At 53.1% G+C, this 21,780-nt stretch overlaps 1 protein-coding gene across 2 annotated transcripts; it reads right to left on the bottom strand.

Annotated features, from left to right (window-relative positions):
* Window positions 1-3,886: 3,886 nt before the first annotated feature.
* On the bottom strand, window positions 3,887-20,895 carry AMER1 (APC membrane recruitment protein 1). Of its 2 annotated transcripts, none has more exons than XM_036271806.1 (2): window positions 20,867-20,895; window positions 3,887-7,423 (listed from the first exon to the last, which is right to left on the bottom strand). In XM_036271806.1, exon 2 carries the CDS (start codon window positions 7,325-7,327, stop codon window positions 3,887-3,889), a length of 3,441 nt encoding a protein of 1,146 aa, XP_036127699.1. In that variant the 5' UTR covers window positions 7,328-7,423; window positions 20,867-20,895. The 2 variants fall into 2 exon arrangements, with proteins under 2 accessions (XP_036127699.1, XP_036127700.1); XM_036271807.1 differs by lacking the exon at window positions 20,867-20,895 and adding an exon at window positions 20,741-20,800.
* Between the last annotated feature and the right edge of the window lie 885 nt (window positions 20,896-21,780).

Raw genomic sequence — 21,780 nt, 5'->3', positions numbered from 1 at the left:
ATGGGCACTCTGGTCTCAAAACAAAAGCACAGAACATAAAGAGTAAAAAAGGGAGAGTGAGACAAAGACATGTGTACTTTCAGAAGGTCTACAAACAGGGAAGGGGCAGGGTCCAAAAAGAAAAAGAAAATAAAATAAAGCCACAAAACGACATGCTGTCTACCAGGTTCCACATGCCTGAGTCACCTGGCATCTGTCTTAGTACCTGGGCATCTTCTGCTCTCGCTATCACGGAGGGAGGGGACGGACAGCGGCACATCTGGGCTGGGGAGAGTGAATGAGTGAGGGCTCTGGGCAGTCGGGACGCCAGCCCTCTGCACAAGCAGCAGCAATTTTTGTGTCATCTTTGTTTTGTTTAAAACTGTAAACAGCACCGCTTAAAAATAAAATATATCAGAAAAGAACAACTGATAAACATTGTTTTCCATGATTATAAAATGCAAACAATACAAAAATAGATAATTGACTTTTGATATATATATATATTAAAAACAACTTGGATGCAACATAGACATGGGTAAACTTGAAGTCTCCCTGCTAACCCCACATGCCTCCCTCCAGCGATTGGGCCTGGGGGCCGAGGGCAGGTAGGGTGGTGGCACTGGCAAGGGTGGGAAAGTCGTTGGCAGCAGGATAAGGGAAAACACACCCTGGGTGTGAGAAGCTACTTCCCTCCTTGGTATAGCACAGAGGAGGGACACTGGTGTTGACCAAAGCCTTTGGCCCAGGAGGTTCACGAACTGGTGCCCAAGCTCAGTCCAAATGGGCAGAGCAGTCCCCACCTGGGCCCCAGGGCAGGGCTTCCTCAAAGGCGCCAAAGCACCGGGAAACTGGCGGTCCTGGGAGAAGCCTCCTAGGTGGCCTCTTCCATCCAGTCACTGGTCCCCCAAGCACCAGTCTCACTTGGGAATTCTCAGGCTCAGAGCTATCTGGCACTAGAAAAGCCTGCTGGGTAGACAGATGAGGGTGGCCACCTCCTCTCAAGTCGTATCTTCCCTTGAAGTCACATCCAAAAGCAGACATCCAAGGTCGCATCCAAGACCTTGCAATGCAGACATGACGTTTGTCTGGTCACGGCCTAGGAGGTGTGGACTTGACATGGACACCCACATCCACGGCATATTTGGTGTCAGACAAGCAAGCACTGGCCTATGTCTGGGAAGAGACCTGGCCTTGGCTGGCTCTCCCAGTTCCACCCTGCACTGCCATCGCCACGTGTCCCTAGGCAGGTCTCTCTTCCTCTTCTAGGCTGCAGCTGGGATTCGGCCAGGAACTGCTTGGATCCACAATGCGACTCTAGAGGAACCTGCTTCTGCAGCCACGCGCCCTAACTGCCCCACTCCCGGTGGTGGGGATGCTGTCCTTGGGCTGGTCAGGACCGTGCAAGGACCTGCAGGCTGCAGTGTCACCCGAACTGTAAGCTGCTACAGTCCTAGGCCCTACTCTGCGGTACGTAACCTTCCAGAGCCCAGCCAAGTATGTCAGGGCTGTGACTGCCCCCCTCAGAGGCAGAGCCTCTTGCTGCCTTCTTGCCACTGAGGGCAGGTGTCAGCGCTTGGCCACAGGCTGACCGCCTCCTCTTCCTCTTCCCAGATAGGCTGCTGGCCCAGTGAGCTCTGGAGGCTGGTGATGGCTCTATTACCTGCTGTGGCTGCCACAGTCCACATCCAACCAGGAGCTTGAGCTGCCCGGAAGGACAAGCAGAGACAGAGGAGGCAAGTGGTGGGTTTTCCCCTATTGTAAAGGCATTTGGTGAGTGTTTACTTCCTGCCAAACAGCCAGGCCAGTTTCGGCCCCTTCCTCCCAGGGCAACTTTGGTGGGAGGACAGGAGGCCGGAATTGGGGCGCCTCTCCTGGAATGCTGTGCTTGGTGTGAGGAGAGCCTTCCTCACCCTATTTCATTCTCCAGCTCCGTGACTGACACATTTCTTCCCAGTGCAGAAAAGGTCAGCCCGCAGAGCTGCTCTGGGTCCCTTGAGTTGGTAGTGTTGGTGCCATGTAAACTTTTGCAGTGTTTCCAGGGGTACAGCCACTACCAGCCAATCCGGATCTGGGGGGGTGGGGGCGCACATGGGCCCTACCCCAATCTGAGAAACAGTGACAGAGGCTAGTACAAACATATCTCCTGGCCAAGGGGCAATTTGCCCACAAAGTCACCTTTGTGACTGGGGTGGGGGACAACGGCATCTATTCCCAAGCCAAATTGCCGTATCTCAGGAATGGCAGAAGCCCCATTGACCTCTTCTCTTAACAGGTAAAGAGAGAGGTGTGGGTGGGTAAAAGAACAGGGGCAGCCGTGGGGGGGGGGGAGCAAGGATTATAATTTGGGTCAATACATCCAGGCAAAAAATGTTCCTTATGCTATTTCCAATAAAGAAATGGAAAAGGAACCCTCTCGTATTGGTGATGGAGAGGGCCTGGTAAGGGTAGCCTGTTGCAATGTCTTCCTGACAGCAACTTTCCCCACCAGTATTTCTAAGCTACTTAACATTAGAACTGTGTGGATGCAGGAGAAAACGGGGTGCCACTGATTCCATAAAGGGCTGCAACTGCCATGTAAACGAGCATCCTGAAGCTTGGCAGACTGAGCGAAGGTCACAGTCTTTCCTCGCAAGAAGCCTGGTCCTTTGATGATGCTAAGGACTTGGATAACTGGAAAAGGAAAGCTCTTTAGAGAGCCCAGAAGAGCAACCTAGATGCCTTTGGTATCTTATCTCTTGAGAGGGCTAGTCTGGAATCTCTTTACAGCATCCAAATGAAGGGGTCGGCAAGGCAGAAGGAACTTTTTGTTTGCGTGGGGGGTGGGGGACAGTTTTCCTTTCTAAGAAGCTGGGTTGCCTTAAGCTCTGCAAAATCTAAAGCCCCCTCTCCTGCTGGCTGAGACAAACGGACCTCCATTACCTGTCCCTTCCCTGGAATCTGCGAAAACCCCAGTCCCTATGGCCAAGCCTAATTTATAGGCTGCTTCTCTTCTTGTATCTCAATTAAAAGAATGTATTATTTGTGATGAGATTATGAAAGTTTCCTTTGGAGGAAAAAAGAACCAAAATTCAAAAGCACCTGCAACTCAGGAAGTCACAAGCTTAAGAGAGGAAAAGAAAAAAAAAATCCTATCATTCCAGAGCTCCAGACTTATAGCAGTGTCTATAACAGAACCCTATTTTGTCTTCCGTTTGCAACTGGATTAATGTGATCACTCCATTAAAGGGATCAGCATTTTTGTCCTCAACCGAAGCTTATGGCAGGCCAGGTTCAAAGGCCCCCATCTGGTTATGATGCCAAAGTCCACAGCAGTAGGCGGTGAGATACATGCTACATGATCCTCTCTAAGGACAGCTAGCTGGGATGAACAGATTACAGTCATCTGATGTAATGGTGGCAGCTATGCCAGGAGGGAGTGGAGTGGGGGTGGGGAGGATCTGTACCATAATTTCACATTGCTAACAGCAAACAAGCCCCCTGTCCCCACCTGGGAGGCTGTTCATCAGTGGTTCATCATTCACTGGGCGATCGGGTGGCAGGGGGCGCTAAGGGTTCAGCCTGTGTCAAGGATGCATGCTATATATATACTCACTAACTCGGCAACTGGAATAGGCACAAAATTACAGCATCCCAAACCCTACGTGGGTCACAAGAAGAAACCCCGAAAGCAAAAGCCGGAACACAGCAGCAGCAGCCTCCTGGGGCAGATGTACTCGAGCTGAATGTGGCCACAGATGGCAGAAGAGGGAAGTGGGAAAACAACGGTGAAAACTCACAGGAGCTTTCCTTGGCCAAAAGGATTTTCAAGTTAAACAGCAACCCCCACCCCCAAATCCCTCTGCCCATCCCCTGGTCCCCATTGCCATGCTCAAGCCCCGTGCCCCCGCTCCAGAACTGAGGATGACTACTCAGCTAGGTTTCCATTCATGGCAGTGGAGGAGGAGCTGGTGGGGAGAGAGGCACCTTGCTCAGCCTTCTCCTTTGACAGGTCAAGGCTGGAAGCCCCATAGTGAATGGGCTGAGGCTGCAGGGGCTCAGGCCGGACCCTGGGCAGCTGAGGGATGCCGTGGGTGATGCCCACAGGCTTGGCCTGGGGCAGAGGGCTGGGGCTGAAGCCTCCAGAACTAGAGGAGCAACTGGGCTCATCAGCAGGCAGCAGTGTATCTCGAGGCCTGGCCCTCACACTCTGGGAGGCTTGTGGCTGGAGGTTATAACAAGGGCCCATGGGAAGGGGTAGGTGCGAAGGCCGAGCTAGCTGAGGCCCGGATTCCCCGGGTGCCCTTGGCTCTGGCCCTGATACTGACAGCAATACTGACATGGCCACAGGAGGTAAGCAACAGGCTGACTGCCCATATGGAGCCTGGCTGGAAGGCCCATCCAACTGACTGGCACTTATCCAGGCAGGGCCTGTCCCCACAGGGAGAGGACAGGGAGCCCAGGCAGGCCAGTCATAGGCCCCTGGAGGTTCAGTATAGAGGGATAAGGGACTGTCTCGGCCCCATTCTTCTTCTTCTTCATCTGAATCTTCCTGCTGAGCCTGCAGCTCATCAGACTCCATGTAGCCCTGGGCCAGGTGGGAACTGGACAGCTCCAGCTCCAGGGTCTCTGCAGTATCAAGGGAGCGACTCCTCCTGTTGAGGGCCATGGCAGCAGGTGGAGGTCGTGGGTGCATGCCAGGCAGGCCCAAGTATCGAGGGAGACTACTCACACCCCAGGGCAGGCCTTGGTAGAATCGGCCGCGGTAGTTGTCGAAGGCATGTCTCTGGTAGTAGCCCAGTTCAAAAGCTTCCAAAGAGGCTGCAAGGTCCTCGTCGTTGTGGAATTCGGGGTTCTCTTCACATTTGCCTTCCCCATCCCGTTCCACGTCAGCAATGTCAAAGGTCACCATGGGGGGCAGCTCAGGGAGGTTTTGGGTAAAGGATGAGTCAGAGTCCGAGCTACAGGACATGCTGGAGAAGAGGTTCCCATTGCTGGTGAACTCCACGAGGGCTTGCGAGAAACTCACGGTGGCATTCCCTTCCTTCTCCACCTCCTCTTCCTCTGGCTCTTCAGGGGGTGAATAGGTAGGGTAGGCCCTCCTGGGAGAGCCTCCAAAATTTGCTTCTTGCATGTCCGGCTCAAACATCGCATCGCTCTGGAAGAGCTGCATCAGGCAGGTCCTTTGGTCCTTCGTGGAGCAGCTTCCCTCAAAACGCTTCTCCAGGGGACGGAAGTCCCTCCAGTCCGGCTCGCTGCTTGCAGTGGCAGGGAAAGCCGACGTCGTTCCTCGGTGTGAAGTCTGAGAAGCCCCTGACGTCCCTGCCACCAGGCCCATCACTGATGGGCCTAAGGGTCGCATCTGATACTCCAGGACGGGCTTCTCTGGCCGTGCCTGGACGTCTCGGATTTGGGCCTCTCGAGCACGAGCCTCTCGGGCCTGGGCCTCCCTAGCACAGGCCTCTCGGGTACAGACCTCCCTGGCATAGGAATCTCGGGCTCGGGCCTCTCTGACATGAGCTTCCTGGGCGTGGGCCTCTCGGGCATGCGCCTCCCTGGCATGTGTTTCTTGGGTATAGGCCTCCCTGGTGTTAGCTTCTCGGGCACGGGCCTCTCGGGCCTCTCGGGCCTCTCGGGCCTCGAGCTGCTCCCGCCGAAGTTCCCAATACAACAACTGCTTCTGGATGGTCACCAGCCGTTCTTCTTCTGTCTCCATTGCCCCAGGCGGCCGAGAGGAAGAAAAGGGCTCAATGTTCAAGAAGGGGTCGAATATCTCAGAGCTGCGACCGTGGAGGTCATAAAGGCAGTCATCCCCAGGTGGGGAGTTCTCAAGACTATCATCTGGCTCATAGAATTCATAGAGGGCATCTCCACTGTAGCTGTCGCGGGGCAGGCAATCCCTGCGGATGAGTCCCAGGGCCTCCCCTGAGTCATCCTCAAACCCAGGGGTGGTTGAGTCATAGTAGCCCTCATCACTATTGGGGGCAGACTCTTGCTGGTCACTCTGAGGCGTCAAAAGGTCTCCAGGAGCTAGGCAAGGATAAGACCGAACTGGGTCAAAGAGCATGTAGCCCTGGTGGCCTGGTGAAGTGGCGGGATGGTAGCCCAGACTCAGATTGGGCCTTGGGTACAACTGAGCACTGGCCCACAGATATTCTAAGTCATCATCTTCTTCTGCCTTGACTTCCTCTTCATCCTCCTCTAATTCTACCTCCTCTTCCTCCTCTTCTTCCTCATCATCATCATCTGGCAAGGCCATCTCCTCCCCACCTCCTTGGTAGGTAACCAGGCAGGAACTGCGCTTGGTCCCATCTCGGTTGGCCCTCTGGCCTCCAGAGGCCATGCTGTCTGTCATACTGTCCATGTCCTGCTCTGCTATGATGTCACCACAACCTGTCAGTGAGTCAAAACTTTTCAGGGATGTGACATCTCCAAACAGGAGGCTCAGTTGGTCCCCCACAGGGCCACTGGGTGGATTTACATCTCCTGCCACCACCTTCTCCCCTGTTTCTGGGCTCGGGGGCTCTTCTGGGCCACTGGCTTCAGGGGCAGGCTTGGGCTGCAGGAGTGCTGAGGCGCAGGCCTCCACAGGTTTTTCTGGATCTTTACAGGCTGCCTTCTCAGTGGCTGCTGGAGAAGGCTCTGATGCTGAAGAAACCTTGGGCCCAGGAGCATCTTGGGGTTTGGCATTTTCCTTTCTTGGGTCTTGAAGGGTCTCTTCAGCACGGGCCAGAAGGACTGAGCTCACATGCTCAGGAGGCCTGGCTCTGGCCTCCTCAGGCCCCTTGGATCCTGGCTCACTTTGCTCAGCACCGGAGACCTTATTCTTCCGGTGACGGCGAATACTGCTGAAGAAACCTTTCAGGCCTTTCTTTGGCTTGGGCGCAGAGGGAACCTTCTCAGCCCCAGCTTTCTCTGCGGCTCCAGCCACAGACATCTTGCATTTGGAGCCCGTCTCCAGAGCCCCATGGGCACTCTGGGAACTGGGGAGTTGGCAGGGTGACTCAGGCAAAGGTAAGGAGAGGCCGGTTCCTTCACTGACAATGTCTTCATGGCTACGGGCTGCTTCACTCAGGCCATCATGGGTCCTGCTCTTGCTAAGACCCTTCTTGGAGCTGCCTTTCCCAGAACCTTTGTTCCGCCCCCCTCCAAAGAAACTAGGCAGGGTACAGATGCCCTTCTTGCCGCCAAAGAGTTTCATGGCAGTTTTCTTCAGCCTACCTGGGCCAGATGAGGTTGGCTCTGACGCTGGCCCTTCTGCTGTCTCAGCTGCCTTGTTCTTGGTTCCTTTCTCTGCACCTTGGTCCGGGGTATCCACTGAGGCTGCTGCTCCCTTGGCCTGAGTAGCTTCATCTTTTCGGGTCTCCATGGTGATGGGACAACTCAGGTATGTTCAGCTGAAAATGCAGCCTTCTGGCTTCTGGGCAGTTATAACATCATCAGTCAGGAAGCATCATAGTTGGGTCTGGAGGAGATGAGAGAAATAAAGACAGAGAGACAGGACTGGTGAGCAAGCATCCAGGCAGGGTTTGTTTTCACAGGTGTCTGTAGTTTCAGGCTTGAGTGGAACCAGAAAGAAAGTAAGATAAAATGTAGGGGGGAACTTAATGCACTCCATATGCTTGGCTTGCTGGGCCAGCCTCCTCCGGGCCCCAAGGCAGCGAAACCCTACACTGAGCAACAGGCAGCCATCACCCTACCCCCTTGCACTGGGCAGGGGGAACTGCAGATGTGAGAAAGGCCCGGTGGTGCTATTGGATGTGGGAGGAGTTATCAAAGGGGGTATGTTAGGAAGAGGCAGGAAAGGGAGGAGGGAGGTCAGCTCTGACGACATCGAATTTTGGAAAAGCATCTGGCAAAACTGTTCACTGAGTCCTCACTGAGCTCTGTGAGGTCCAGGCCTCAGGTTCACATTAGCCCAGACTCTCACTGACATTTTGCCTGGGGCAGGAGAGAGAAGTATACCTGAAGTCACACCTCCTCCCCATGGGTTCCCTAAACTGCCGGCAGGACATGCTTGAGGACCTTCAGAAACCCAGAGTAGGAGCCTCCCAGACCCGCAGCCCAGAGCTGCAGTGCAGGATCTGCTAAGGGTGCATGGTGACCTCGGAGCAGGCAACACTCTGGGCTTTTGTGTCCTCAGTCCAAGAGGCCTAGCAATACCTCCCCCGAGTGGTAATGTGTGGGGTAGGTCTAGGTCAGACTCTATTGGCTCTTGCTGCAGAGAGATTTTAATGTGGCCCTTGGTCACTGGAACCCCACCTTCTACTTTAGAACCATGAGGCAGACTGTTCCTTCTCCACTCCCCTCATGACTTTGGCCCCTATCTACCTCCTCACCTATAAAGGGAGCTCCTTGAAGGCACAGCTCCACATGATTCATGTTCCTGGCCTGGGAGTTAGGCTCTCGGCATGTATTTAAAGAAATAAATCTGGTGCAAGGCACACCCTTCTGGTCTAGGCTCACAATCCTCCAAATGTCCAAATGCCACAGAGATGGAATAAAAAGAAGGGGGGAGAGCAACCACCCACCCCTTGCTACAGCACATGCTCCCCTTCCAGAGCTGATGTATTCATTCGTTACTACAGCTGGTCAGTGGCTGGATCAGTGAGCAGCCTGCTAGAACCCAGTGAGCCTTCCCCGGAAAGTCCCTCCCGACTATGCCCCTGTTCTGTAGAGTAGCCGCTAGCAGGCGGGGAGCGGGGATGAGGGAAGGGAGGCAGAGCTGCTGCTGGGAGCCAGAGAGAGGCAAGCACTGCTGTTGTCCCGGGAGCAGCTGGCTGCCACATCAGCCCTGTGATTGGTTGCCACCACAACAAGAGTCATCCGTTCACCTCCAGTGGGAGACAACGGACCGGTACTGGGGGTGGAAAGAGGCTGTCAGCTACACTCGAGCCTCTGACCTCATTACAGGAGCCCTCCTGGAGCCTTGAACCTGTTTGGCAAACGTTACTGTTGTGCTTTGAGCCTTGCTTGTTTTCATATTTGAATCATCAGTGTGATCCTGGCTTCCATCAGGGACACTGTGCAGAACTGAATACTAAACTTGAAGCAAGATAATGGCTGGTTATCCAGAAAATAAAAGAGAAAAAACTCATCTGATACCCTCTCTGCAGAGATTTGTATTGCCATCTGCTCAGGTTTGGGTATATTTCCCATGTGACATATTTTTATATGACATTGTTCAAGCTTAGTCCTGCAACTGATAGCCCCAATAGACAGTGCTGCCCCCACCCTGCAAATACACAATCATAAACACACACACACAACTACTCAGAGTCCTGACCCTGGGGTCTGAAGGGAATAGAGGCCCTATCGTGTATTTGACCCCCTCCTCTACTTTCCACAGCACAGATGTTTTTGCCTCAGCCCTGAAATTACTGACAGTATTGTCATTATGGTGTGGGCATGAGAGAGATGGGGTAGCAGTATCACAGCTGCTTGTGAAACTGGATTCCCCTCTGTGGATTCATGAAACAAACCTCTCCTAACATTTGGTAAGTGATAGACGTTGAGCACAGTGGTGCAAGGTGGGACAAGGAGGGGGAAACCCTAGCCCTTGCTTTGGGTAAACTCCCAGGCTAACTGGGAGAGAGTCTTATATGGAACAATATGAAAGCACAACATGATACAGGCCTGAAAGAGCCCCCGTGATTGCTTAAGCTTTGGTGGAGGGTTATCATTCTTCATACCTAGTTATCATATGTCAGGATAAATCTGAAAGGCGAAAAGACACCCTCTGGGCTCAGAGAGGCTACCTTGAGGAGGAGGCATTCAATCTGAATCTTGTCAGACAGGAGTGAGTAGAAATAGCAGTGATTTAGGGGGAGGGATGGGTGAGCCTAGTAAGTGTGAATTGGCATCAAGGAAGACCATGGGCCGCCCTGGCCAGTTTGGCTCAGCGGTTAGAGCGTCCGCCTGCGGTCCTGAGAGACCCGGGTTTGGTTCCCGCTAAGGGCATGTACCTCGGTTGCAGTTTGTCCCCGGCCCTGGTTGGTCGTGCGGGTGGCAGCCACTCGATGTGTCCCTTTCACGTCGATGTTTCCTTCTCTCTCTCTGCCTCTCTCTCCCTCCCACTCTGTCTGTACAAAAAATGGAAAAATGTCCTCGGGTGAGGATAAAAAAAAAAAAAAAAGGAAGACCATGGGCCAAGTGAAAAATCTTATGGGCCTTGATTTTCTTGTAAATTGAAGGCTGAATTGTCCTGCTGGGTTTAGGGCTGTGGCACTGTCCCTTTGGGCCTTCTGTTGCCCTTACTGCTGTGCTCCATTGGGGTAGAAGACAGCCCACTGCAGTATCTTGTGAAAGGAACCATAGGCCAACTTCCGGCCAAGATGGCAGCGAAGGTAAACGCGGTATCACCTCCTCCCACAACCAAATCAAAATTACAACTAAACTACAGCACAACTATCATTCAGAACTGCCTGAAATCAAGCTGAATGGAAGTCCTACAACTAGGAAATTGAAGAAGAAGCCACATTGAGATGGGTAGGAGGGACGGAGGTGGACTGGCTGGTCCCACACCTATGTGTGGCTGATAAAATGACTAACGAAACAGAGACAAGCAATCAATCAGATGCAAAGTTCAAAACACTCGTTATAAGCATGCTCAAGGAACTTAGTAAGAACTTCAAGGAACATAGTGAGGACCTCAAGTGCATAATAAAGGACCAGTCAGAAATGAAGGAGGCACTAACTGAAATCAAGAATAATTTACAGGGAATCAATAGTACAGTAGTTGAAGCCAAGAAGCAAACCATCGATTTGGAATATAAGGAAGCAAAACACACCCAATCAGAATAGCAGAAAGAAAAAGAAAAAAGAAGAATCCAAAAACATGAGGATAGTATAAGGAGCCTGTGGGACAATTTCAAGTGTATCAACATTTGCATCATGGGGGTGCCAGAAGGAGAAGAGAGAAAGCAAGAAATTGAAAATCTATTTGAAAAAATAATGACAGAAAGCTTCCCTAACTTGGTGAAAGAAACAGACATACAAGTCCAGGAAGCACAGAGAGTCCCAAACAAGATGAACTCAAAGAGGCCCTCACCAAGATATATCATCATCCAAATGCAAAAGGTTCAAATCAAAGAGGAATCTTAAAAGCAGCAAGAGAAAAGCACTTAGTTACCTACAAAGGAGTTCCCATAAGACTGTTGGCTGATTTCTCAAAAGAAATTTTGCAGGACAGAAGGGAATGGCAAAAAATAATCCAAGTGATGAAAAACAAGGACCTACAACCAAGATTACTTTATCCTGCAAAGTTTTCATTTAGAATTGTTGGGCATATACAGAGTTTCCCAGATAAGAAAAAGCTAAAGGAGTTCATCACCACCAAACCAGTATTATATGAAATGTTGAAGAGTCTTCTTGAAGAAGAAGATAATAAAAAATATGAACAATAAAATGGCAATAAATAAATATCTATCAACAATTGAATCTACAAATAAAATGAGCAAGAACAGAAATAGACTCATGGATACAGAGAACTTTCTGTTGGTTGCCAGATGGGAGGGGGCTAGGGGCTGGGTGAAAAAGGTGAAGGGATTAAGAAGTACAAATTGGTTGTTACACTGAGGAACCTCAAAAGGAAGGGGGTAGAGGGTGGGAAGAGATAGACCAAAGAACTTACATGCATATATGCACAACCAATGGATACAGACAACAGTGTGGGGAAGGCAGGAGGGGGGCAGGAGTAGGGAGGAGGGGTCAATGGGGGAAAAATGGGGGGATATCTGTAAGACATTAAACAATAAAGATAAATTTAAAAAGATAAAAACTATGGGCCACAGACTGGGGTCTAGGCCATGCCAGGGAACCCTGAACAGTGCAAGGCACCCCTCTGTGAAGTGGAGATCACACCAGCTCTTCTCTATCCCATCATCTACCCAGTCCACTGCAGTGGTGCGGGGATTAAATGAGATCATGGGTACCAAAAGTACTTTGTAAACTGTAAAATGTAGTGCAAATGAGAAAGACTGGCATTACTGTTATGATTACTGCCTTCCTGGTCAGGTCCCAGTTACTTAGGAAGTAGCAGAGCATGTGTAAAAGGCTGCTCATTTTGGAGAGCCATTTACTGTGGGAAGCCTGGGGGACCACCCGTTCTGGCCCACACTGAGGAGGAGCCAAGTGTGAGGGGCTTTTAAAGACATGTGTGCGGATTTATAGTCTTCTCCTAAGGGCAGTTTAAAGAGCCCTCTGACTGTGTGGTAGGAGTGGTGAGCTAGGCAGGATTGTGTCCTGAGACTGACGCAATCTCCCTCTAGCTTCAGGCCTTCTTCCTAACTAGATCCCAAGGTCACATTTGCTGGCAAGAGCCAGCCTTGAAACTGTGTTATCTCCCACTCTTCTGCCTAGTCCCTTCCAGGGCCATGTACTCCCCACAGCCACTCACAGTGTCTGTTTGCTTTCCTCCAAGACAGCAGGACAGTAGGTGGCAGTAACAATTCAGCTGGTAGCCCCGTAACCCAGCCCCACCTGGCCACCTTTGGCCCAGGTCCCGTCTCTACTTTCCTGGCTACTCCTCCAGGTCCCAGTCTGTCCCTCCCCAATGGGCTATGCTGCTTTTACTTGGGGCCACAGCGTTCACTGGCCAGGAGAGTGAAGCGGGGAAGAAGGCACAGGGGACAGCAAGGGACAGACTTTGCAGCTTCCCCAGGCTGGGACTGGCTCCCATCATAGTTCCTGCCCAGAAAGTGATTCTGCCAAACACCGGGCCCTGCAACCCTTAGGTTTCTCAGCCCACGTGGCTAAGTTTCAGGTAGCGGGGTGGGTTAAGGGCGCCCTTTCACGCTGGTCTGTGGCCCCTGGCAAGGGCTGTTCGCTGCAGCTACTGCTGTCATGGCAGAGCGTGGGCTGTGGCCATCTCTGCTCCCAGGGTAGCTTCGGTTCATTCTGGGACCAGCGGAAGGCTGGCTACTAAGCAGAGCTTCTTCCTTCCCATTCCTCTCAAAACAGAGGCAGGAGAGCCCTGGCCGGTTTGGCTCAGCAGTTGGAGCACCAGCCTGCGGACCAGAGAGTCCCAGGTTCGGTTCCCGCTAGGAACAGGTATCCAAAAAAAGAAAAAAATCAGAGGCAGGAGACCAACCCCAAAGCTGCCTCAGGGACCCTTACTGATGCACACTCCGCCCCAGCTTCCTTGGGCCAGCTCAGCCAACTTGGAAACGGCCAAGTTCAAGAATGGACCCAGAGACATGGATGTGGGGTACAGACTGACAAACCTCAGAAGAGGGGGGTGGGGTGAGGGAAGAGTTATACCACACAACTTACATGCATGTATGCGTAACCAGTGGACAACTATGCTGGGGGGGCGGGGGATCGGGAGGAGGGTGTCAATGGGGGAAAAAGGAGAACCATCTGTAATAAAAATAAATTAATTAATAAAAAGAAAAAAAAAAAAAAAAAGGCCGAGTTCAGGGCCGGTTCTGCACTGCAATCAGCTCTGCCCACCTGGGAGACGTCAGCACGTTGTTTTCAGTTTCCTTAACTGAAAAATGAGGCTATTGAGATGTCTACCTCTCAAGGCTATTGTAAGGCACAAAACCAATGTACATAAAGAACCAAACACAATGCGTTATCTAGCAGAGGCTCAAAAACATAGCAACTGATTTTTTCAATATTTATTCAAATTATTGTTGGTCAATTTCTAGCAACAAAACTACCTCAGTCAGGGTTGAGCAGGGTGCTTCCCAGGGCTCTGTGGATAAGTCGCCAAACCACCTTGGGCCTCAGTTTCCCCAAGTAGTAAATGGGGCAACTGTGTAGTCATCTCAGGAGTCTTAGTTTCTCTTTTAGCCGAACTTTAATATTCAGGGGCCAAAAAGCTGCCTCCAGTCAGCTGCTGCCTAACAGCTCTGGATTATCTGGGAATTTCAACTAGCCCAGACCAGAAAGGCCAACAATTTAAACTCAGTGAAAAGTACCAAATATCAAAGGAAATGCACATTAACAGATATCCTTCAACCAACTCACAGTACTTATAATGCATTCCCCACTCCATCACCCACTACTGGCCCTTCTGTGAAATTCCCCTGGTGGGGGATGGTAACTCCCTGTCACAGAGAAGGAAACCGCCCATGCTTGGAAGATCTTCCTAAGGTCATACAGTGGGATAGTGACAGAGACACACCAGCTCCCAGGCCTCTTGAGTCCCAATTCTAGGACATTCTGCTGCACTGTGCTGGTCCCCAATGAAACAAGCAAGACTGAGAGCAAGGACTGTGCAGGTGCCCATCACACAAGAGCCATCATCTCCCGTTCCCATCTCATCCCTGACCCAGCCCTGCTGAACTTTTTCTCTGAAGCATTTCCAGCTGTCACCGGCTGCCACTGTTTTGGCCTCATCTAGCACATTCCAAAAAGCCTGCTGACCAGAATCACAGGGCTGCCAACCCAGCCCGTGGCACCTCTCCTCATCAGCAACACCCCCACCCCCACTCCCAAACCTTGGGACAAGTTCCTCTACCCTTGTTTCCCTTGGGAGATGAGTTTGAGGGGCTAAAACAAAGGTTAAAACAGAAACCTGCCCCCTGGGACAAAGATGCAAAATCTGAGGTATTGTTTAAAGAAAATGACCCATGAGAATATATGAAACTTAATCACCCATTTCTAAAGCCCACAGACAAGGTCCACTCTCAAATCCATTTGTTCAGGGTCTGAAGGAAGGGCTGCCCAGCTTGGCACCTTTTGGTAAAGCTGTAGAGGCTGCTGGCAGAGCCCTGCCCAAGCTACCGCTGCAACCACGCCTCTGCTAATTTTCTGTCAAGGGGCACCTGTTCTCAAGAGGGCATCCCACCAACTCTAGAAGCAGCACAGACCCCTACAGGGCCCTCTCTCCCCTGCTCCTACTCACCCACCAGCAGCCTCTCAACTGAGTTGTTAACATATTCAGCCTTGGGTAATTCATTCTGACAAGCCTCAGTCTGTCCATTCACCTCTTTGGGATGCACCCTCCTTCACCTTATGCTCACTACACCTAGCACAGAACAAGAGCTCAAACACAACTGGTTCCACTGAACTGCAATTCGGCTGAAGTCTGTCAGCCCAGAACTAAAATGCCAGCTCTACCCCGTACAGGCTGCGAGGTGTGAGAAAGTGGCCTAACCTCTCCGAGATGCACATGCCTTATCTGTGAAGTGAACAGAATGCTCCATGCCGTGCAGGATTGTGATCAAGATTCAACGTGATACATGTGAAGGGCAACTTGCTCAGCAGACACTGACTGAGCAGATGTTCAGTGAAGAACTCTTGTGATGGGGCCTCTTGCAAGCAACTTGTCCACTCCAGCTCCTCAGCTGCTACCCCATGTCCTCAGAAGATGACACAAGCCTCTTAGCTGAGCTCCCTCTGGTCCCCACATGCCGCAAAGCTGAAGTCCCCCCTACTGCTTCCCCTTCCATCGCATCCAGCCTGCGCATCCTCGCCAGATTCATTTTCTTACGACCCTGATTTCAATGCATCACCCTTCTTCTCACCAAACGATTCTACATTGCCTACAGGACCCGAGCCAAACCCCTGTGCCTGACCTTCAGGACTTGCTCTCCCTGCATGCCTCCTCCAGGTTTCCTCTGCCCCTGAGCCCCAGCCCCCAGTACACAGGGACCTCTTCAGTCAGGGAGATATGGTCGCCCAGACACCACCTCGCCCAAGCACTGAGTTTCCCTGTTATGTCTTCTGGGTGCCCCAGCTTTCTCCTCAGGCTGCTGAGGTTCCCTACCCAGCTCCCCTGGGACAACAGGGACTCTAGGGCCACCTACTTGCCACTCCCCTCTCAGGCTCCCAGACCTCAGAGAGGACTGTATCTGAGATGGGCACCTTGCCTGCAGAGTAAGGCTTCCGCTGCGTCAGTACGAACATACCAAGGGCAAGATCGAAGACAGGAGACAGGCGCCTCCCCACCCCAGTCCAGATGAAGAACAAGAGAACAGTTAACCTCAGGGAAACAGATGTGATGAGGCAGCCGAGGGAAGCCTGCAGAGGACAAAACAGGCCAAGTGAACAAGGGAGACCCCTGACTTTCCTACGTATCCACTCCCGCATACAAACCATAACCTATGCGAGAGGCCGGTTAAGGAAACTGACGCTTGGGAGGCAATCAGGATCCGTGTGCTTAGAGGAAGAAGCCTTGAATTAGGGACCAGGAGCTTTGTGCTTCTGTGTAAATTGGACAAATCACTGATTTGTTCTGGGCCTCAGTTTCCCCATCTAGAAATGGGAGGATGGACCAGGGATCCGCTTGCCCCAGGTTTAGTGAGAAGCCGGGGAAAGGGTAGTCCTGTCTGTGCCCATGTTTCTAGTGCCTGCTGAGTCAGGAGGCATAGTGGGTACAAGTGATTTTGGGGGTCCGAGGCTTCTCTGGGAGGCCTGCATCCCTGGCTCGTTGAGCCCAGTCCACTACTACAGGACCAAGATGCACTTCGGCCCAGCCTTACTCCTCATGCCTGCACCCCACAGCTCTGTCCAACATTTTACCCTTTCACAATACAGGAGGCCTGGCCTGTGAATATTTTCTGTTCAGAGAGGAGGGTACCACAACAGGCCCAGTCCTGAGAAGAGCTGCAGCCCCTAACAGGGCGGGCTGAGGACTGCTGGCTGGAGAAGGGGGCTGGTATCTGCTTGGAAGCCACCGGGAGAAAACCTGCAAATGAAGCTCTACAACAAGAAATGCAGCTCAAACGGTCACAAAGGCCCCTGCAACCCCAGCATGCCTGTCTCCGACTCTACCGAGGCCCTTGAGCCATTTTCTCCATTGTCCATATTATCCCCGAATCCCAAAAGGGGAGGTACGGGGGAGCAGTGCACCTCATTCAGCTGGCACCTCTGCAGTGGTTCTGGTTTCCCTCCCTGCCTTGCCAGAGGTACACTTACACCTGCACAGGTTTGACAAATAAGACCGAGGAGTGGGGATGAAAGGCTCTGTGAGTATTTAATTCACAGATCCGAAGTTGGAGGTTGGAGGGACGGTTTAACGCACATGAAAACTTCAATGGATTGTTAAGCAAAAGAGCAATAGTGGCCAGCTGCTCTCATCTCCATCCCCAATACACGCGCGTGCATGCGCACACACGGTTTAGGCACAGCATGAGAGGCTCAGATTAGCTCTGAGAAAGAACTTCCTGGCAGCGACATGGGTAAAGTAATACAGGAAGGTGGTGAAATCCCACCTCTGGGGGTTTTACTTCATCCCATATCTTATCTGCCTGGACAGGATTCGAAGCAGGAGAACTTAGGGAATAACACAAGGAATGCCTTTTAGCCACAAGTAGTGTATCTGTAAGTGAGGGGGCTGGAAGCCCTTTCTTCCTCTTTGGTTTTGTAAGCAAGCCAGTGACCTGCCAAGTTTGCTGCTATTCCTATTCCCTTATTGCCCTGGACCAGCGGAGCAGGGCTGTTCCCTCCTCCACCATCCCCCCACACACTTTCCAAGAGTGTAAATGTAATAGTTCTTGAGGAATTTTTCACACCTCCGCTATGCTAGAAGAGAATCATTGGACTGCCAACATCTTCCAACTTCTTCCCTTCCTTCTGAAAGTGTAACACCTCTGACAGGCTGCAGACAAAGATCAAGAAGCACAAAAGAGTCATGTTAGGAGAGGAGCGGCTCCCAGATGGGGCCCCAAGCTAACCCAGCATCCCTTCACCCTTCGGGAAAGGGTGAGGTGAAATGAGGGGTTGGTTAATGAGGTGTATGTTGAACAGAGGCCATTGGACACAGTGGGATACAATGGAAATAGCCACTGCACGGGAGGCAGCAGCCTATCCCCTTATTCCTAAATGCTGTGTGACCTTAAGTTAAGTCCATGTTGCTTCCCAGGGCTCAGGATTCCCATATGTAAGCACAGAAGTCCAAACAGGTGCTCCCTGAAGGCTCGTCCAGCTAGAAGGAAGGGAATCACCAGAGGCCTGGGACACTTCGGCTCCACCACATTGGTATGTAGGCTCCAGGCTCTCTCCTTCCCCCGCCCCAACCCCACAAAGGCAGAAGGGAGGCTGACAAGGTGCAATTTTCCTCTAGAGATAGCCAACCCCCCAGTTCTACTTCCAGATCCAAAAGTGGCCTCTTACCTGCCCAACTTATGGCATGCTACCAATCCTCTTCTAAGACCCCATTCTAAAACTCTTGCTAAAACTCCAATTGTGGCACATTTATACACACACACATGCACCAAAACCTCCCAATTCCCCATTGTTTGATGGCCCCTAACCCCCCATTGTCAGATCCCCATTCCACAGCTTGGCATTTGGGAACCCCCACCACTGGGCACCAAATATCTTAGAGCCATACAACCTCAACCAGAAAATACCCAGTCACCTCACTCCGCATGCCTGCCAGCAATATCTCTCCTATTCCTAATTTTACCTATACCACTACCCTTTGCCTTGCCAAACCTCTCTACTTTCTGGAAGCTTCCCAGGTTGATCCCCCTGCATATAGAGATCTCCTATCTCTTCATATTTTGCCTCTAGTCTCACAAATTAGCAACCAAAAGTGTGTGTAGTCTAGGGTCTGGGCAGTCCAGATCCTATGCTTGTTGTTGAAGGGAGATATCATTACATATTTTCTTGTTATAGTTTCAACCCATCCCTTTTCCATCGTCCTTAGGCTGCTCAATGAACACCCAAGCCTTGAGTATCATTTCTCTAACCACTTTCGTATGGATCAAGACAAGTGCAAGTTGAAGAAGTAAAGGTCTTCTTGAAAGCTCTTCTTGAAAGAAAGCAAGTCCTTCTGAAGCATTTCTTAACTGCTATGCATTGCTAGGCTTTGATGGGATTGTGGCTGAGTTCCAGGTTTCATTTACCCCTCTGAGGGGTTATAAGAGAATTCAGACATCCATGATATCAGAGACAAAGTAGAGGCAGGGAAACTTAATTATGGTTTGCCTACTATAATTTAAGCCCCCAAATTCCCAAAGGACTCAGGCAGCTTGGAAGAGTTCTGAGAAAGAAGAGGTCATCATGGATTGCAAGAGACAGGCAGGATAGGCACTGAGAAGGGCCCAGAGCTGGAGCCAGAGAGGAAAGAGAACTTGGACACGTAGGGTGAACGGGTTTGGCTGTGGGGAGGGCAGTTACATACGGTGGATACATTAGGTGGTTGTTGGTTTGAGGCAGGGCAGAGAGCTGGTCCAGCCCTGGACTGGAGATGCCCAGTTGCAAGTTAGGGGGTTTGTGTTGGCACTGGTCGAGGTGGGAGGAGATGAGTGTAGTATGGTATCTGCAGTACTTGGTGTCACAAAAGTCCCCAGCTGCCCTTCCTCCCAAGTGAGGGATTTACTGTTTCTCATTGTCTCCTCTCAAATGGTTCTCCACCCACAGAGGTTGGTCAAAGGTCCAAGAAGGGCCTGCCAAGCTCCTGCGGTGCTCCTCTCTCCTGATCCTCGGGAAGGCCTGGAGTCCATTACCAGGGGCAGTCTACCTTGCAGCCCAACGAGGAAAGCCGCACTGGGGGAGGGGGCTCTGCTGGAATCCCCAGGTGTGGGGGTGGGGATTCCAAAAGCTTAGTGCCCTCCACCCCACCCATACCCAGGCGGATGCAGCAGGCGGGCAGAGCCGGAGAGGGAGGTGTTTTTGTGCGGGACAAGACTGGCCTTGACCCTGTGGCCCAGGCTAAGAAGAGCCTGACCGATAGGAGGCCGGCTCTGCGGGGCTAGTACAGCTGCCAGCTGGGGGGCCTGATCTCCGGCGAGCCTGGCGGGCACAGCCCCGCCCTCAGGTCCAGGGAGCCTGGGCAAAGTCGGGCGGTCACCAGTGTCAGAAATGTCTGCAGCAGACAATGACAGCAGCCGGGCGGGCTGGGTATTTTAAGTAACTGCGAAGTTGGAGGGTTTGGCTGCTTCTCTAGATCTCTCACAACACTCAGACGGTGTTTTCCCTACTACAATAACTGCTCCCTCGGCCTCTGACACAGAAACCCCCTCCCAGCATCGTGCTTATCGCTATTTTTAAACGGGAAGCAGGAGAGAAAAATGAGGCCAGTGCCCCCCGAGGGGAGAGGAGGCGCGGCGAGGGAGGAGACAAAGCGGCCTTGCAGTTGTAACCCAAGGACTGACTACCTTGGGCTGCAGCTTTATCCCAGGGTCCAGCGAGAGCCCGCTCTCCAGTCCGCCTGTCCACGGGGGCCGCCAATAGAAGAGCCCAGAGGCCCAGGAGAGGGGGGCGCGGCTGGTTGGGGCCGCGAGGCCGGGTTCTGAAGGGAAGTGAGCAGTTTAAAGGCCAAACTGAGCGCCCCAGGGAGGAGACAAACAGCGTAGATACCCCAATCCGTCGGACCAAAGCCAGCGCGATGGCTTGGTCCGCAGAGGGAAGAGGCAGGAGATGCGCAGGGGAAGGGAGGGGAGGGGCGGCCACCGGGCTGCTGGGCTGAGCGATACCCGCGTAACCCAGCTGTTCCAGCTAATGTGCTACAACAAAGCTGCAGAGCTCCCGGCCTACAAATGCACTTCTGGGGGTGCTGGCTGGCGGCTCCCCTCCAGGGACCGCGCGGCAGCACGTGCGGGCCTCATCCCCGCCTCCTGGAGAGCCCGGAGGCAGGGCCGAGGCTAGCCCGCCCGCCTGCCCGCCCTCTTCCCCCACCCCCAGCCTCCGTGGCCCACGTCCAAGGGACTTTGTTCTGGCCCTCACCGGGCAGTCCTCAAAGCGGGTTCCAAAGGGGAGCGGAGAGCGGCCTGGACGCCGACTGGCCCAGCCCTACGCTCCTCTCCGAGCGGCCAGAGCTGAGCACGCCGGGCTGCACCGGACCGCGGGCAGGCGGAGCCTCCTGGCTGCCCACAACGCTTACCCGGCCCGGTTCGTTTCCCAACTCGGTTATTGTCTGTTGCGCCGCCCTGGCCCAGGCTGGAGCCTCGGCTGCCGCGGCTGAGAGCGCCGCCACCGCCGCTTCTGCCGCCGCCGCGGCTCCACTCACCTCCTGCACTGGCTCCCCTTCCCCAGGCTCTGGGCAGCTCCCCCATACCCCCTCCCCCCCCAACTCCACAGCCACAGGGTGGGGCGTCCGCGCCCTGATTGGCAGGCGTGCGGCCCAATCGCCAAGGTGGGAAGGCGTGCCCCGACCCGCCCACTGTTTTCCTCCGGGCCTTTCTCTTTAAATGCAAATAAGGCTGAGCGTGGTGTTGGCAGGGGGCGGGGAGGGTGCAGAACCCTCGCTGGGACTCCCCACTCCCGCCCCCACGCCCGGCGGGTGGCTGCGTGGGGACGCCCCGAGCTCGCGGGGCCGGTCCAGCCCCCAAAGCGCTCGCCGGAGCCCTGGAGCTCGGTTTCGATTTTACACGCGTCCCGTTTCCGTGCTCGCGGTGCAATCGCGCTGTGGCGCCCTGGCCGCTACCAGGCAGTTTATTCCAAAGCTAGAAACAGGCGGAGAGAGGCGGGGCGCAGTGGCTGGGAAGCCAGGGGGACGGCGGAGCCCCTTGGAACCTCGCCGGGCCCGACGTTAGGCGTCGAAAAGGCCCCGCAGCGCGCGCGCCCAGGCTCGGAGGAGGGACTCACCTGCCAGGGAAGCCAACTGCAGTGCCCGCGCCCCAGCTTCATCCGCCTCTTCGGCACACCAGGGCCTTTAGGGACCATCTAGGCCAACTGCCACCCGTTACCAGAGGGCCTGCCCTGCCCAGAGAAGGGGAGGCGCATTCCCAAGGTCACCCAGCCTGCCGGCGACATGGGCAGATTTGGAATTCAGAACCCCGGGCTGCCCGTCCAGCACTGCTTTCACTTTTCTTCTCTGGAGAGACCCGTTTCCAATGTTTGACCCTCACCCAGTGTTTGACCTTTCACGGAACTGGAGGGCATTCCCAAGATCTGCAGGGCCCCCCTCAACCTTTTAATGGT

This window comes from Molossus molossus, unplaced genomic scaffold (genome assembly GCF_014108415.1).
Source record: "Molossus molossus isolate mMolMol1 unplaced genomic scaffold, mMolMol1.p scaffold_m16_p_2, whole genome shotgun sequence".
In the NCBI taxonomy this organism is placed as follows: domain Eukaryota; kingdom Metazoa; phylum Chordata; class Mammalia; order Chiroptera; family Molossidae; genus Molossus; species Molossus molossus.
This window is presented reverse-complemented; position numbering and strand designations above follow the sequence as displayed.